The sequence below is a fragment of the Pygoscelis adeliae genome, unplaced genomic scaffold (genome assembly GCF_000699105.1).
Source record: "Pygoscelis adeliae isolate BGI_AS28 unplaced genomic scaffold, ASM69910v1 Scaffold50, whole genome shotgun sequence".
Classification (NCBI taxonomy): domain Eukaryota; kingdom Metazoa; phylum Chordata; class Aves; order Sphenisciformes; family Spheniscidae; genus Pygoscelis; species Pygoscelis adeliae.
In genome coordinates this window covers 1,774-19,125 of record NW_008823963.1, presented here as the reverse complement: position 1 = coordinate 19,125, position 17,352 = coordinate 1,774, and the positions used below count along the sequence as shown (strand labels likewise).

The 17,352-nt window shown below is 42.4% G+C and overlaps 3 protein-coding genes across 4 annotated transcripts in view; 1 reads left to right on the top strand and 2 right to left on the bottom strand.

Annotated features, from left to right (window-relative positions):
- Nucleotides 1–4,466, bottom strand: part of TSGA10 (testis specific, 10) — a 74,604-nt gene extending 70,138 nt beyond the window's left edge. The window contains 1 exon segment of the mRNA XM_009323739.1: nt 4,302–4,466. Within this exon segment, the coding sequence (XP_009322014.1) occupies nt 4,302–4,466 (165 nt within the window).
- Nucleotides 4,467–8,463: 3,997 nt separating this feature from the next.
- Nucleotides 8,464–9,924, top strand: LIPT1 (lipoyltransferase 1). The gene has a single exon (XM_009323547.1). It carries the CDS (start codon nt 8,727–8,729, stop codon nt 9,846–9,848), a length of 1,122 nt encoding a protein of 373 aa, XP_009321822.1. The 5' UTR covers nt 8,464–8,726; the 3' UTR covers nt 9,849–9,924.
- A 3,687-nt stretch (nt 9,925–13,611) lies between these two features.
- On the bottom strand, nt 13,612–17,226 carry MITD1 (MIT, microtubule interacting and transport, domain containing 1). 2 transcript variants are annotated; one of them, XM_009323527.1, is made up of 6 exons: nt 17,133–17,224; nt 16,868–17,004; nt 16,699–16,785; nt 16,016–16,131; nt 15,617–15,677; nt 13,612–13,675 (listed from the first exon to the last, which is right to left on the bottom strand). In XM_009323527.1, exons 1-6 carry the CDS (start codon nt 17,179–17,181, stop codon nt 13,643–13,645), a joined length of 483 nt encoding a protein of 160 aa, XP_009321802.1. In that variant the 5' UTR covers nt 17,182–17,224; the 3' UTR covers nt 13,612–13,642. The 2 variants fall into 2 exon arrangements, with proteins under 2 accessions (XP_009321802.1, XP_009321811.1); XM_009323536.1 differs by lacking the exon at nt 13,612–13,675 and adding an exon at nt 13,858–15,529 and having other exon boundaries at nt 17,133–17,226.
- Nucleotides 17,227–17,352: the final 126 nt, after the last annotated feature.

Sequence of the window (17,352 nt, the reverse complement as noted above, 5' to 3'; positions counted from 1 at the left end):
GCTGTCGTTTGCCTGCCCGGGGCGCGCCCCCGCGTCTCCTCAGCCCTGGGGCCAGCCCGCGGCCCTCCGCGCCAGCAGGCATCTCCTCGCCTCCCCGCGGCCGCGGTGGGGCGAAGCTCTCCACAGCGGGAGGTGGTTTGTCTTCCTCCAGGTAGCTGAGTGAAAGCCTTGGCTAGTCTGGATGGTTGTGAAGAGCCGTAGAAACCCCGACTCCAGCTCTCCCCCTGGAGGAAAAGCTATCCCTAACCATTAGATTCTCACAATATTGCCCTTCCCCCCGAGGCTGTCCCATTTCTGTATGAGGTTCAACAAGGCCAAGTGCCGGGTCCTGCACTTCGGCCACAACAACTCCATGCAGCGCTACAGGCTTGGGGAAGAGTGGCTGGAAAGCTGCCTGGCGGAAAAGGACCTGGGGGTGTTGGTCGACAGCCGGCTGAACATGAGCCGGCAGTGTGCCCAGGCGGCCAAGAAGGCCAATGGCATCCTGGCCTGTATCAGAAATAGTGTGGCCAGCAGGAGCAGGGAAGTGATCGTGCCCCTGTACTCGGCCCTGGTGAGGCTGCACCTCGAATACTGTGTTCAGTTTTGGGCCCCTCACTACAAGAAGGACATTGAGGTGCTGGAGCGTGTCCAGAGAAGGGCAACGAGGCTGGTGAGGGGTCTGGAGAACAAGTCTTCTGAGGAGCGGCTGAGGGAACTGGGGCTGTTTAGCCTGGAGAAAAGGAGGCTGAGGGGAGACCTCATCGCTCTCTACAGCTACCTGAAAGGAGGCTGTAGCGAGGTGGGTGTCGGTCTCTTCTCCCAAGTAACAAGCGATAGGATGAGAGGAAATGGCCTCAAGTTGCGCCAGGGGAGGTTTAGATTGGACGTGAGGAAAAATTTCTTTCCTGAAAGAGTGGTTAAACATTGGAACAGGCTGCCCAGGGAAGTGGTTGAGTCACCATCCCTGGAGGTATTTAAAAGACGGGTAGATGCGGCACTTAGGGACATGGTTTAGTGGGCATGGTGGTGTTGGGTCGACAGTTGGACTCGATGATCTTAGCGGTCTTTTCCAACCTTAATGATTCTATGATTCTATGATTTCCTTGGGCTGGGAGTCCTGCAGGTCGGAAGCCAAGCACCTGCAATGGACATACCAACTTCTGGCACAGTACCAGCACAACAGCTTACCTAAGTAGCTCTGTGTAGCGAGCATGCAGTCTCTCTACATTCATTCTCTTTAATCTTGCTTTCAAAGATGATCATAAAATTAGAAATGATTAGAAATAAACCTAAAAAACCGTTAAGAAACCTGAATCAGAGGCCAAAAAATGTAAGAACATATGCACTGTAAAATCTTGTACAAAATTATCAGTAAAACTCTTTTGCCATTAATTCTGATATAAATATTTATGAGCACTATCTTCATAGAAATTTTAATTATTTCTCTCTCTACTTGTTTTCAGCTTGGGAGGTTTTTGAGTAACTCTCATCTCTCAAAATTAAACTTTCAGATATCAGGTTTATGACTTATGGCATAGTTCCTCAATAAACATTACTAAAGTCAAGCAAAGGTGCTCACATTTCTTTTTGGTTTTAAACACAAATGAATATTGAGTGACTGGTTGCTGCTATATCTTTTTGAATGGCTCTTTTATTGGGGGGGGATGCTAAGCCAAGCCTCTCCTCAAGTGACATAATGTTCTCTCCAGACCTCGACAGATAAAAAGATGACTTCCTCAAATAATACTTCAGTTCTTCATCGTTATTTGGGGATGGAGACAGGGAGGTGGGTGAATATCACAGATCGGCATACTCTGACATATGCAATGATACCTCCCATTGTTGGTTTGAGTGGAATTCTTTGGTTTTAAAGCACCCTTAACTAACTTCAGTTCAAACCTCCTTGGGACCATCTGCACACGTGCAGCAGAGGCCTCACCCCTGATTAATCCGAAAACCTCAGAGAAAGACAGGGAAAGGCAGTACGAGCAACGCTTACAGGTCAGAAGATTTCAGAGACAAAGCCGAGCAGACGTGCCTTGCCAGTCCAGCCCCAGGAGAGAAGATGGGTATTCTGAAACTGCCACAGCTGATCACCTGGGACAGACAGCGAGCTCAGGGAGCTCAGCTTAAGACCTCTACTCTAATTAGGTTCATCTCTCTCAGAAACTCATATCCAAGGAGACACTTTTACTGATGAAAACTCCAACAATTGCCATACAATCTCTCTGGCTTGACAAGAACAAAACAAGCGTTAGATAAGAAAGACTTAACCTTGTGAAAATAGCCTTCCTTCAATTAAACCTTATCTTCTATGCAAAACCATATCTAATTAACATATGTATTTGTAAGATACTTGTGCCAGTTGTATTGTCCAGAATAAATATTACCTTTAACATTACACTTGTTTCTTGACAGTGTCAAGCATTAGCTTCACACATATGATAAACCCCAGTCTGAACTCATTCCTGTTTTTTAATGCTAGGACTAACATATTAACTGGTTTAAAAACATTGTAAAGTTAAAATGTCAAGGTATTACAAGGCTAACTAGGCTTTTCTTTATTCCACTAACAAAATCATATGAAGGAAATTACTTCTTATCTTTTCTTATACCCCAAGATAGGAGTTCTCATTTACAGCACCTCTAGCTGAACATCTCTTCTTGGAACAGCACAGACAGGGACGAGCAGGCTGGTGCCTTTGAAGAAAGTGATGTGAAAAGGGTAAGGAAGCTGTGTGAATCCTGGGGCTCCTATTGTCTGCTCGTGCCTGGCATGGATATAAGCAGTCATTGAAAGAGGCTGCTTTAGGTAGTCCCAAAGTCAAGCTGAGAAACCGGAGCAAATGTACTCTCTTCCCTGTTAGGCATCAGCACAGATTTTAGACTCCGGAGACAGTGCTGGGTGAATGATAGGGGTTTTTTGGCAAGCTGCCACTATTAAGCTTTCATGGAGAGAGCTCACCTTTTTGGAGATTAGGAGTGAGTAATAACCTCTGAAATACAATCCCCACCCAAAGACAGAGAACAAATTGGAAGATTTTAACTTCCAGGAAAAGAGCAAGAGAAACAGTCTTTTTCTTTTCCTCTCCTCATCCTGGATTTCTTGTAAGTCTTACTTTCCGATTTTGGTATGGCGGAAATCATCACAGAAGATTCTGCATTATCATGTTTGTCTCCGAAAGAGATGTGCAAAGAGAGCATTTCAGGTTTTCATAACTTTGTCAAAATTATTCTTCATGAAAACTCATTTTAGGAGTAAAATTATATATTTTTAGTTGGCATTATTCTGGTATGTCTATGGTTTTCTCTAAGTGACAGATGGTGAGTTCTCTGTTATGTGTCAAAGCTGGTTAATCTTGTGCAGAACAGTTGCTTTGCTCTTTGTGTACCAAACAAAAAATTGTGCATCAAAGAAAGAACGAAACTCATAGACAGGATTGGTTTCAAAAGCAAAAATAATAATTGCTGTATTTTGCAGATATGTGATTTATAGGATCGTAGTTAAGATGTAAGAAATTTTAAAAGTCCAATCCAGAAAGGTTATTACTTAGGTCCACAGAGAAGATGGCATTGGTACAGCTTTGCACTACCTCTCTTACATCAACCTCACCCTCCAAAACTCGCCGTTGCCTACATAATGCAGTCCTCACTAGACTGACTGAAGAGAGAAGTAAGTCATGGTGTGTACACTTTATCCATTGGGAAAGTATCAGATACCACACCTGGAAATTTGGCCAGATATGGAAACATTATAGTTTGTTCCAAATTACATCCATTGTTGGGGCTAGGGCAGGCATCAAGGATGCGTTTCTGTAACAGAACGCATGGCCTGTTTGAGGCGTCAGGAGGACGCTAGTCCTGTTAGCCAACATAACATGGCAGAGATGTTTTCTTGCGTTGATGTTAATTTGATAGACTTGCCCCTTTCCTGTGTTTCCAGCAGAGAAAAAAAAAACAATTTTAACCTCATTACCAGAGTAGTCACTGAGCTGGCTGATGGGAAGTTCAAGCAGTGTGCATTGACAGCGATGTGAATGCAGTAAAACATGCATGCGGAATTGCTTATGGGGTAGCTGGGCCATGAGACTTGAAACCACAGCAACAGCGTAAATCTGGCTTATTTACCAGCCCATGAAAAACAAAGACCTCGAACCGTTACAAGGAGGTCTTTGTTCTAAGGTGGTTCTAAGGGCGGACAGAAAATGGGGAAAATCTCTCTAAAATGAGTTGGGAGAATGTTATATTTCTAAAGACTTTTAAAAGTTGGAGATTTATGAAGAGAACAGCAGAGCTGAGGTGACCAGAGTACCTCTTACTGCGAAAGTCCAGTTGGCAAGCTGGATATTTACAGTCAAGTCTAGAAAGGTGTTAGCTGGGTCCACAGGTAAGAAGATGGCGGCATTGTTATGACTTTGTTCAACGTCTCTTCTGCTAACATGAGCCTTCTTCCCCTCTCTTGCCCCAAACACATCTCCATGCATAATTCAGCTCCTGCTAGAGCAAATGAAGAAAGTAATAACTCCTCTTTAGGCTGCTGCCCGAGGCTTTGTGAAAATTAATATTGGCTATGCAGATGGACGTTTGCCTCAGACTTCCCTCACAGGAGAGCAGCCCAATGGCTTCGGGATTCCTGCACACAGAGATTGAACCCAGAGTTGCATTCCTGACAGAAATACTAGAATAAGTGTCACTAAGGTAGTTTTTGCTGGATCCTACTATAGGGTAACTCTATATTCTGAGATTTTGTGTGTCTTTCTCAGGATCTTCTGCTGGCTTATAATGTAACATCATCCTGTTTATAAATTCATACTTTTTGCTTATTGCCAGAATATTTCTAATTCTCTTGCTGAGTTTGTCTTCAACAATAGCACCTTTTCAGGAAGGGTATTTATTGCTGCATGTCTATTTTATCATTCAGCACGTCAGAAACAGACCCATGGCATTTTTACCTGTCCACTTCATATTATGCACACTTTACATTTTTAGTGGGTTCTGGTTCTAATTAAAGGAACAGAGAGTTGCCTTGGTTAGGCCCACAGCTTTCAAGTCGAAAACTAGAGTGTAACAGCTCACAGTATGTTTTTAGTGACACCCCGTGGCAAAAATGAAGGAGCGACACATTACAAATTTCCAAGTGCCACAACAGAAACAAATGGTCCTGCATTTTGTTTGTTTTTTATTAACATCAAAAGTCCCACAAGATGCATTTCACTTCTGCTGACCAGTGTTACAGTGCCCAGGTTCACTTTTGCATTCTGCCAACTGCTTCAAAAGCTGATCTTCCAATATTTGGAACACTAAATCAACACATTTTTACTGACAAATTCCACATGCTTTTTACCCTATGCATTACAGAATAGTTCACCCCAGTGAAAAGTTATCACCAGTCTAGTTTAGCAACAAGTTATGCCCATTTCAAACTGCTTAAAATAATTACCAACTTCTTTCTTTTTTTTGTTCACGGGATAAAACAACCTGCCAAGTGCTGGGGCACACATCACGTCAGGCTCCTTTTAGTCTGTTTCTCCCACTCCTCACCACCAGCACACATGTGGTGATGGTTTGTTACTTTTTACTCGCACTACTACACCCACGCATTTCTTTTCAGAGTTTGGTAAGGAACTGTCACGCTCTTAATGATCCAGTTCTTCAGTAGGAAACAACCCCAAGCTCACATCTTTAATCTCTGAAGCCTTTCACCCTTTATCCGCCTTCTTTTCTCTTTCACTTTTCAGGGAATACAGCTATTCTAGTACTGTTTCTTCAATCAGAAGGTAATGGCAACCCAGGCCCCATCATAAACAGTTTTCTTTATCGGTAGAGCAAACATATGAACACCCCGTACCCAAAGCCAAATCCCTTCCTCAAATAATTTCACTGTTCACCTGAATAAGGCTGTCGGCTTGATGTTTCTTCCTAAGCCATCTATTCCTAGAACTGGAAAGAAGAAAAATTACCTGTAACTGTTCCTCTTCAAGAGGAATAGTCTGTGAATTATCACAACCCACTGTCCCACCCTTTTTCTCTCCAATTCCTTCGTGTCTTGGGGCTCCAATATTGAGGAGGAATGAGAAATAAAAGCATGCAATGTATCCTTTATGAATACATGTACACCGACAAGAGGTATATAGCACGTATTTGCCCATATAGATACCACTGTGGATAAAAACTTCAATTAGCAGTGCTGAGCGTTGGCTCACAGTGTAAATTTAAATACAGACAACAGCTCTTGAAGAAGAGTTACAGCTAGGGTCTGGCAGACTTTAAGAATGGCTTCAGTCAACACAAATCTGAAGACAATCTGCTGCATGCGATACATCTTTAATTATCTAGTCTTTGTCCATTTCCAGCTTGTTAATGAATTATGCTCTCAACATTTAGTTTCTGTACCTCCATGAATACCATGCGTAGTTTCTATGTACCTGGCAACCCTCTGTGCATGTGTTAACTTGTTCAGTCTCCCTTTGAACTCATGAAAGCTTCTAGCATCCAGAACACCCTGCGGCGAGGAATTGCACGGCTGGGCCTTGCGTGAAGAATCACCCGTTTCATCCATTGTGCATCTGCCTCTTGCTGCCATGATCTGATGCTTCACAGTTAGCGTGTTGGCAGAGGCAGTAAAGATCAACACTGACCTACTTTCTTTAATACTGTGATAAGTGGTATATCGTTTGTTCACCAAACTTGATGAGACAATTGCCTTTTGTGGTATAAGCTAAGGAAACTGGCTATGAGAGTTTGGACTTTGCCTAAGGTAATGAAATATGATAACTCAAAATATTTGTAAAGGAATTTACAAATTTTAGAGAAATGGGGGAAATAAAAGGGTTAAATCCCTGACAATCCCTGACTAAAACCTTGCTGTGATTTTTCTTAGCTTCACTTGCATAGTTTTAGTGATTTAGTAGAGACATGTAAATTCTTACCTGACCAGAATTTACAGGCCTTGAGCTAGCTCATTAGGCCTCCGGTGTAAATCACTGATAATAGGAACTCAGGACGACTGTGTCAAGGTAAGTGTTAAAAAACTAGTTAAACTGACCCCCTTGTAATATTCCAGAGTCAAAGGACTGATAAACTAATTCAATGACTATATATGGACAAAGGAAGCCCAAAGTTCAACCAGAGGACAGAGCGAGGAAGACTATGAATGACCACCGGAGGGTGAAAAGACCCTAACCCTAATTTTACTGCGCATGCGTGGGAGCTCATCACCATAAGACTACCCTTTCCAGGAAATCTGATGAATATGTATGATTTTTCTGTACATAACCTGATGTGCTTTGCCAACCCGCGTGTGCCGTCGGTGGAGCAGAGGCTCCCGGGCCACCCAGCGCTGTTTTGCTTATTGCCATTTCTTGCTAATTAATAAATTGATCATACACTCAAACCAGTCTCACCGTGATTTGTGACAGTTACACATAACATGCCCACCTTTATAGCTTGGTACTTCAAGAGTCTCTGTGGTGACAACCAATGCCCCCCTTTCATTTCTAATACTATGGATACAGTGTGGGACACCAGGACTGTGACCTTTTGGCCTAGAGTGAATTTACGGGCTTCCTGAATATTAAGTACAACTGCAGCCACAGCCCTTAAACAGCTAGGCCATCCTTTACTGACTTCATCAAGTTGTTTGGAAAAGTAGGCTACTGCCCTCCGATATGGCCCTAAATTCTGGGCCAAAATTCCCAAGGCTATTCCCTGTTTCTCGTGAGAGAATAACCAAAAAGGTTTGGTGGTATCTGGTAGCCCTAGAGCGGGTGCTCTCATTAATTCATGTTTTAAAAGATGAAAGGCCTTATTTGCCTCCCCATTCCAGGTAAGGTTTTTCGTACCTGTTTTCAAAATCTCATAAAGTGGTTTTACCAGAAGTCCGTAGTTGTAAATCCACAGGCGACACCACCCCGTCATGCCTAGGAATGTAGGCCGTCTGGGGCTTGGGGGTTTGGCAGATGGCTTCCTTTCTCGCGGCCCCTAGCGTTCGTTGTCCAGCAGTAATCTCATAACCGAGGTATGTTACTTGCTGTTGGGTGACCTGGGCTTTCTGTGGAGAGACTCGATAGCCATTTAGTCCAAGAAAATTCAGCAAACTAATGGTCCATATCATGCACAGCTCCTTTGTTTCAGTGGCTATGAGTAGATCATCTACATATTGCAACACCACCCCAGCCCCGGGTGGACGCTCCCATTGTTCCAATTCTTTAGCCAACTGATTTCCAAAAAGAGTGGGACTATTCTTGAATCCTTGGAAGCCCTGCACCTGGCTGGCTCATCACTGACCCAACAAGCTCGTGAACTTGTTGTGCCTGTTTTTTCTTATCAGATCAATGAAAAAAAAAAAATTAATAAAACTGGACCGCCAAATTTAAGTTTAGCAAAATACACAAAGTAAAATTGTATTTGCAAGACTGTATTGTGTGAGGGGAAAGCACACGATTTAATTCCATTTCTTCCTTTGGTCTTTTAGACCCCAAGTACTGCGAGGAGAAGCTACTCTGACAACCCCAGCTTTTCAGTTAAGCACACATCAGGGTTTGAACGGCATCATTCGCTTCAAGAGGAGAAACATGCCTTGCAACTCCCATCAGTTCAGGAGCATTGCTACTTGGGGAAGAGCATGACTGCATCATGACTGCCACTAGCATTTAATTTCCGTCACAACAGCAGGTTGTGCACTTGCCACATTCAGCTTTACCAGATTAAGCATTCCTCCCATCTGCTGCCCAGTTACTAAAAACATGGTGCTCCAGTCATTATTAAAGAACTGCCTTCAGTTATCCTGCATCCTCAGGACTCCAAAAGCTGGCTTCAGAAGCACAATGAGCGGAGGCCTCATTATCCAGTCAACTTCTAATGATGTTTACCAAAATCTAGCTGTGGAAGACTGGATCCTTGACCACATGAATTTGGAGAACCGACAGGTCCTTTTCCTTTGGAGAAATTCCCCTGCTGTGGTAATAGGGAGACATCAGAATCCCTGGCAGGAATTCAACCTCAGGCTATTGAGGCAAAAAAATATAAAACTAGCCAGGAGAAGAAGTGGAGGAGGGACAGTTTACCATGACTTAGGCAATATCAATTTGACTTTCTTTACAACCAGAAAAAAGTATGAACGAATGGAAAACCTGAAACTAGTTGTGAAGGCACTGAAAGCCTTGCGTCCCCAGTTAGATGTACATGTCACTGACAGATACGACATCTTGCTAGATAGGCAATACAAAATCTCAGGTACTGCTGCAAAGCTGGGAAGGACAACTGCTTATCACCACTGTACCTTACTCTGTAACGCAGATAAGTTTGTTTTATCTTCTGTGCTAAAAAGTCCTTATAAAGGGCTAAAAAGCAATGCCACTCCTAGTGTGCCTGCCTCAGTGAAAAATCTCTTTGAAGAGGATCCTAGTTTAACTTGTGAGATGCTCCTGGATGCCATTGCTGAAGAATATGCTACACAACACCAAATAGATCATCATATCACCTTAATAAATCCAGCTGATGAGACTCTGCTTCCTGGAATTAATAATAAAACTAAAGAGCTACAAACCTGGGAATGGGTATATGGGAAGACACCGAAGTTCAGCGTTAGCACTTGTTTTAACATGGTCTATAAAGATTCCTTTCTTGACGTTAAAGTAGATATGGATGTAAAGCATGGAAGGATTGAAGTCTGTAACATTGATCTGCCAGAGCAGTGGCTGCCACCAGCACTGTGCAGTGAACTGGTGAAGAGCCTTACTGGCAGTAAGTTTTGCCCAAATGAAACCACTACACTAGCGACGACGTTACTAAGAGTGTGTCCGCAAGATAATGAGTTGCACAGCAGGTGGAATCTGCTATGCGAGAATATGATAATGTTAATGTGACTTGCATTTTGAAAGTGTAAGTTAAACTTCTGCTGCTTTTTAAGTTATTGAAAACAAAATTAAAACATTAATTTCTACAAGGTGAATTTTTCTCTTATTAGTCATTAAAACTGTTTAATCTTGTGCTTTTGCTTAATATTACCTACTAGCAATTAGATTTCACACTGCCTGCACCCTAGGTTCCCAAACTGTAGGATGTAAGGCACTGTAATAGGCTGCAGCCCTGTATCGCTCCATGCTGACAGACATCATCGCTGCTTAAACCAGGGAAAATGGTGGAGGCATCCCAAACTGGCTCTGTAGCAGAGAAGGTGCAAATGGCTGACACAGATGGGGTGGGGTAGATGGAAAGCTGCTGCTGTGCTGCTGCGCTGGATCCCCCAGCCTGCATCCCGCTCCTTGCAGACAGTAGCTCAAAGGCCGTGTCTCAGCCCCTGAGCTGTGTGGAGAGGGATGTCCCCCCTGGTTTGAAGGTCCGTCCCTGCAGAGTGCTGCTGACCCTCTGCCTCCACTGTACAAGCACGGTGGTAAGCTGAGCTCGCTGCTGTGTAGCGAATCAGTCCAGCAGTTCCACCCTGGATTAGGGCTTTTATCCATGCATGTGCAAAAGCGGGGGAAGGATTAGGAAGTTCAGCGTGGGGGTTTATGTGATGAGGGCAGGAGAGGCTAACTGGGACGGAGGCCGCGTGTGCCTCCTTTGTACCTGCGCTGCCTGGCACAAAGCTGGGAGTCACTGCTGCCATAGGTACTGGTATCTAAGCTAAAAGTGGGAATACTTCCTCTACATTAGGAAATACACTTGCAAATACAGATCTAGGAGACACAGGTTCCTTATGTTACCACCTAGGAGAAAATTTGCTAATGAAGGGCAACAGTGAACTGAAAATGACAGTTTTCACATTAAATAAAAAGAATAGCTCAATATAAAGTAACGTTACGAAAGAAAGGCTCAAGATGTATTTCACTGTTGTTGCCGAATAAGCAGAATGCAATTTTGATCAGGTCAGAACAGAAGCAGTTTATTGCTATAGCTGTAGGAGAGAACCCAGCGCAGCAGTGACAGACTCCGCTGTTACCGTAAGTCAGCAGATGAAAAACTCTCCAAGACAATTTGGAGTTTCAGAAAGCAGGCATTCTTTATTGCGGCGCCGGACACACAGGGGATCACTCCACCTAATGTGCGCGCCGAGCTGCTTAACTATAGGAGTTAAGCACAATCCAAATATACATATTCATTAGTTTTCTGAGACATGATTAACATATTAATGTTCTTTCATTAACATATGTAAAAGTCTTTACGCATGCGCTCTTATGTCCATTGGCGGTCTTTCAGGGTCCTCTGGTGGTCGTCAATAGTCTTCCTCACTGTGACCGCTAGTTGAACTCAGTTCTTGCGCATGCACAGTTTGTTCTTTGGCTCGGTTTGCACACTTTTACCTTCACAAACTAGCTGTCTTCAGCATCGCTTCCTTATCTACAAAGTTTCAGGGTCTTCTGTCCTACTGAATGTTTAGCTTATCTGTTCAGAGAGTATACCCCTACTGCACAGAGTATACCCCTACTGAATGTTTGGCTTATCTATTCACAGAGTATGTCAAGCTTGGCTACATTATGTCCAGTGAAGAGAACCATATGTCTCTTCAATATTCCTTTGTACTCGGTATCACCGCTGACGTGAACTCTGTCCAAATGAGGCAGTTACAGAGTTTATATACCTTTATGTTATACAACTCTTTCTTCACCAAACTGCCCTTGAATAAATTTGAAGTGGGACGTTCAGCAAGCAAAAAAGCCATAAATTCACCCTGTTGAGGTGTGAGCACATCAAGGTAGATTCCATTCAGGGCACAATATATGGCACAACCCAATTTACATAAGAGTCTTTTCCCAGAAGGTTAGCTGGGGTGGTAGGACTTAAAAGGAAAGCATAGTATCCACAAATGAGGCGGATGGTTACAGACAAAGGGCTTGTTGCTGGCTGACATGTGGGTTCTCCTGAAATACCAACAGCATTTACTACTTCTGAAGATAAGGGAACTGCAGGAAAATCAGAGGGACATAAAGTGGATCGAGAAACGCCAGTATCAATTAGGCAAGAAACAATAGTGCTGTTAATAGGGCCAGATAAATGAGGACCAGTCTGGCCTAAAGAAAGTAAAGGAGCAATGATGTTTATGTCCTTGGGGCTGTCCTAATCATATGTCTGAGGCTGTGGCACGAAGGAAGAGTTGGGCGGAAAGTTAGGGTGACTGAATCCTACTGGACTTAAAAGACTTATGATTAGGTCTGTAAGGACATTCTGACTTCCAATGTCCTTGTCCACGCAGACAACCCTCGGCTGAAGCTCCAGCCCGGATTTCAAAAGGTCCCTTACCTTTCTGAGCGGCACCAAGGGGGTTTTGGCAGGGATCAGTCTGCGGTCCTCCCAGGCAAAGCAGGACACGTGAATCCAAGTCACAGCACCAAATTCTGTCACGGAATAACTGTAACGCAATTTTGATCAGGTCAGAGCAACAGCAGTTTCTTACTATAGGAGAAAACACAGAGCAGCAGAGAGACAGCCTCTGCTGATACAAACTCTGCCCAAGGGAGGCTGTTACGGAGTTCATATACTGCTAGGTTACACAATTCGTTCTTCGCCAAACCGCCAGATAAGCAGGATGCGGTAAGCAACAGCAGCAATTGAAATTCTTCAAATGAGGCTCTAGACAGTCAGATTAGGAAGCCCTAAGCAGTATATCTTTTTATGAATACTTCAGTCCTTTGCTAATTAAATCGTGCAGACAAGAGCATTAGCTGCAAACATTTCTTAACAAGTGAGGCCTGCAAAGGCCCATGATACTTACACACCACGGTCTTTAAAAGATGGCTGGTTGGCCAGCACTCAGTAGGAGGAAAGTACATGGCAGAAGCGACCCACCTTTAGCTAAGGAGAGTGGTCAATGGGGGTGAATCCAGCCCTGGGCTAGGACTGGCAGTCACACCGTAGGGCTGAACAGCACTCAGCTGACAAGGTGGCTCTGGCTCACCTGCACAGATCCTGCCAGGAGGGACAGTCCTGGCTGCACAATCCAGGTGATGACCCGACTATGTAAGTGTGAGTGGCAGCACGGAAGAACGTGGCCTGGAGTCAGTAAAATGATTGGAGAACTGTACTCTTAGATTGAATCATAGAGTCATTAAGGTTGGAAAAGACCTCTAAGATCATCGAGTCCAACCGTCAACCCAACACCACCATTGCTCCGATATTTTTTTTTTCCCATTCATTGATGCCCATTCCTCTCATACATGGTGTTCCTACTGACAGTGAAAGGAACTATTCAGAGATAAAGGGCTTATAGGTAAAAATTGCAGTGCAGCGCCAACTGGTACGTCACTAAAGGCTTACTTGTACATATGTACAGATATTGCATATCCATGAAATCTGCAAGGAAATCTGCAGTCTTAGCTAGTGAATTATAGTCTAATTAGAAAACAGAGAAAAAGGTCTAGCAATGAACAGGCAAGAGAGGGAAGACCATGCTTTGCCTCCTGTGGCATTTGTGGAGGACCACATCATAGGGACTTACTATTAGAACAGAGAGGCATGTTGTATTACAAGATACAGAAAGCAAAGATTTTGATTTTGATTCCCAATTAAGTATGAAAATTTAAAGTTGATCTCAAATATTTAAGGTGGCTTTTTATTTTGCCTCTGTATGTTTGAAATTGCTGGACTAGGTTAAAAGATACAAAGCTTCACATTTGGGAAGCTTACTGTACTTATAGTGAACCTTGTCCCAAACATGGCTGATCTACAGGGCGTTACCCAGCTTCCTTGAATTACCCTATGTAGTGCAGAGAAGAATTCAAACAGGTGACTAAAATTACAAATAATAAAAAATAACCTTTATTCCCATTAAAAATAGGCATATTTTAAAATTTTTTACATTTTTTATATTTTTAAATTTTTTATATTTTTTTAATTTGTAATACACGACTGAATAAAACTGATGACAGTGACCAGAAACCTAGTATCGCAGCAGCAAGCCAGGGAACTTCTATGGAATGTCTGGGGTGACCGACCGGTAGCGTACAGCTTCTGCGGCACGTAATGTTCTTTTTGCTGATGTAACACCGAAAAGCTGAGGCATTACTATGCAAAAGGATAAAGAAGGCAGACCACTGGCAAACCGTGACCCAGAGAACAAGGCAAAGACCAGCTCTGTTTCTTCTTGATAGCTGTGGAATAGATTTGTTGTGTTAGAGGCAAGACTAAAAGAATAGCAGCATTAGATGACAGAAGGTGAATAAAGCAAATAATAAAAAAAAGGATAATGGCATACACCAGCCATCAGGAAAAAGAAACATAGGAGAGAGAAAAAGTTCTAGCAATGAACATGCTACTAGAATATGGAGGCATATTGTATTACAAGATGCAGAAAGCATAAGGCACCTATCAGTCTTGAGGCTGAAAAGATTTTGATGGGACCTGCAAAAGAGGCCACTGCCTGTTCTTCATGTCAGAATATACGACTTTGCCAGATTCTTGCTGACAATGATCAAGAACTCCTGTGTTAGGAGAAAAAGAAGCGGCAGCTCAGGCGATACCTTCCGCTTTCCAGAGGATGAAGGGAAGACAAGAAAAGACTTTGCCTTTTTTCCAATTAGCGTATTCCTTAGAATCATTATTAACAAGAAAGTTTCAGGGTATCCAACTTCTGGAAGAATTTAAAAATCAATTATTATTTTTTTAGGGGACTATCTTAGTAGCAGGGAAATAGCTTACTGCAGTTCAGACTGGCATGACTAGCTGGAAGGACATTAAACTTGCAAGTCAGGGAAAAAGATTGCGAGAGGATCACACAGCCTTTCCACACCTAATGCAAAGGATGGAAATCAAGTGTATGACCATACATCACAGAATAAAAGAACATACAGGAGTGACAGGGAAAAGAATACAGCTGTTTGCGTCCTTTCCAGCCCAAAATCCATCATGCAGAGACACATAAGATGACCCTAAAATGTCTGTATACTGAACACTACAACGTTTGTATGCAAGGAGCTTGGAAAATGGAATGTTAGATTTGGGGTTACTAGTAAAGTCTGCGAAATCAGGTATTAAGGGATTGACCAAAACACAGCAGAACAGTAGTCATGACTATAATACAGGAATTAAAGGAAATAAATAAGGCTGCTTATAAAAGAGGACATGTGGCAGCCCAGCTTCAAATGTTTGTGAGGTGGTCAATTAAAGATACAAAAACCAAAATTTGCTCAGGACAAAATTAATAGTAAAAATAGAAATGACAGTGAAGAGGCCTTTGAGAGACAGTATTGAGGGTCTGTTATAAAATCAAGATCAGATTTAGACATGGACTATATTAATTAAGATTATGGGAGAAGTACAGTGGAGGAATTGTACAGCTGTGTTTTCTCAGACTGAAAAGTCTCAAATATTCTTAAACCTATAGATTGTAAAAGCTGTGCTGGACTAAGTACTTAGACGAGTTGCTTCTGAGGCTGGACAGCTGGACTCAAGCGGCATCTTCCAGTCTTACATTTTTATGCTTACAAAAACACTCATTAAAAGCAGTCATATCTGATCACATTTTCTTCGTATGTTTAGTATGAAAGACATCCACTGTTGTTTCATGACAAGGTCGCAAGTCAAAGTCACAGTATCCAATGCTGAAACGACCCTGCAGAAATTAACAGAATTGACATGGTGAACACAGAATGAGCTTTTCTACTGTGTAAGTTAATTAAAGAGGTCAAAGCATTCTTACCTGTGGTTTCTTAAAATAATCAAGACCCCTTCCAATCTTAATCATCCATCCATTGTTGAATCTGTTTTAAAAAATCACAAATTTGAATACTATGAGTATGTTGAATAAAAAAAATAGTTATATCCACACGACGCACAAGCTCCTTGTTTCAATCACAGTTATTTCCTAGTGTTGCCAATACCTGTATGAACCATGGAAGACACTGTTCTGTACAAAGAGACATCTACTATTATGTTTGCAGTTAGAACACATGAAGCTATGGAGGGCTGACTTTATCCAGTTAGGGCCACTGCCGTCCACTTTGTTAACCACAGCTGTAAGTAGAAATTGTCTCAAAAGTTAGGGTTAAGTAGTTTGACTTCAAATAACTGGCATTCACTGATTTTTTATAACACCCACCTAATTTCTCGATCATGTATTGAAGATGAAAATGCAATATTCAGTGTTACTCCGTAATTCCTCAGTGATTGTTGTATTTCTTCCAAGCCACTTATCTGCTGACTCCTCCCATTACCCTGTTAAAAGTAAAAAAAACGTGGTGGGGGTTTTTTAGCCATATATTCTACTTCTGGTCACCTCTTCCTGAACTCACCAACAAAACGTTTTTAGTAATAACTTAAACCAAAAGAAAGTAACTTGGATGAAGGCAGATTTGCAGTTTCAAAGACAGGATAAAAAGCAGACAGATTACAGGTACACTTGCTAAGGGATGTGGAGGAGGAGCTCACTCTCAGCCCTTTGAAACTAGATATGAACTACTATTTGAGCCAAAATAAATGCAGTGATAGTTTGAGAGGTTTTAGCTCATCAAAGCCTCTAAAATGACAACTATATACAGCTGTAGGAAGAGAAAAAAAAACATATCTCAATAGACACTTTGGTTTTGATGACATTTTCCACAACAAAATTTTCACAAAAATATCTTTTCCATTTAAGATCCTGCTTACCAAGAATTTGTTGAGTTATCAGAAAACTCTGAACTTATAAAATTACTTATGTTCAACTATCACATTTTTATTTATACACTTGCATGTGGTATCACCTGAGTACGGAGAAACAGAAACCAAAACTTAGACACTTACTTCATCATAGGAAGTGAGGAGATGGATTGTTTTCACTTTGCACGGCCCCTTAACTAGCATCTCGCAGAATCGTAGAAAGTTATACAACTGTAAAAGTTTTATTTAATTTAGTAATTTGGAATTTTTTTAGTAGTTACATCCGTACCAGTTACACTGAATATCTACTTGCCTGATGAACATGCCTAATGTATGGGTCCTCCACCCAAACTTCAGAAACAATCTCAGTAAGGTACTCTTGGAAAAGCTTTTCGTAGCCGAAACCTGTTGCATTTTCCTCTATCCTGATTTGCTTATGGTATTTGCCATCTGAAAAGAAAAGAAGTCTCTTTTTCAATAAAGATCATCACGTAATTCCTGTGTTCACCACCTCGCCCATAAAACGTTCACATAACAACAGGTATTTAAATGCAAACGGGTACATTGCAGCTCCATACCTTGTTTCTCTTTTTCAATGTGTTTTTTAATGTCTTCAGCTCTGGTCATGTACTCGGATATTTTCTGCCGGTAACGGTGCTTTTTTGCCTCATCTTTCGTGGCTGTGAATCGAAAGCACAGAGGCCAGTTCTCCTCGAGGGGGGGGAAGCGCGGGGAGCCGAGCCCTGCTTGGTCCCCGGCCTCCGGGGGAGAGACCGCCGGCTTTCCTCTCCCTCCCCG

What these genes read in the sequence shown, in the direction of transcription:
- LIPT1 (XM_009323547.1), top strand. Translation starts at nt 8,727, where the DNA reads ATGGTGCTCCAGTCATTATTAAAGAACTGCCTTCAGTTATCCTGCATC.
- MITD1 (XM_009323536.1), bottom strand. Translation starts at nt 17,181, where the DNA reads ATGACCAGAGCTGAAGACATTAAAAAACACATTGAAAAAGAGAAACAA. An exon ending in TCCTCACTTCCTATGATGAA is followed by an intron (nt 16,132 to 16,698) that starts GTAAGTGTCTAA and finishes TACTTTTAACAG; the next exon opens with GGTAATGGGAGGAGTCAGCA. An exon ending in ATACATGATCGAGAAATTAG is followed by an intron (nt 15,678 to 16,015) that starts GTGGGTGTTATA and finishes TTTTTAAAACAG; the next exon opens with ATTCAACAATGGATGGATGA.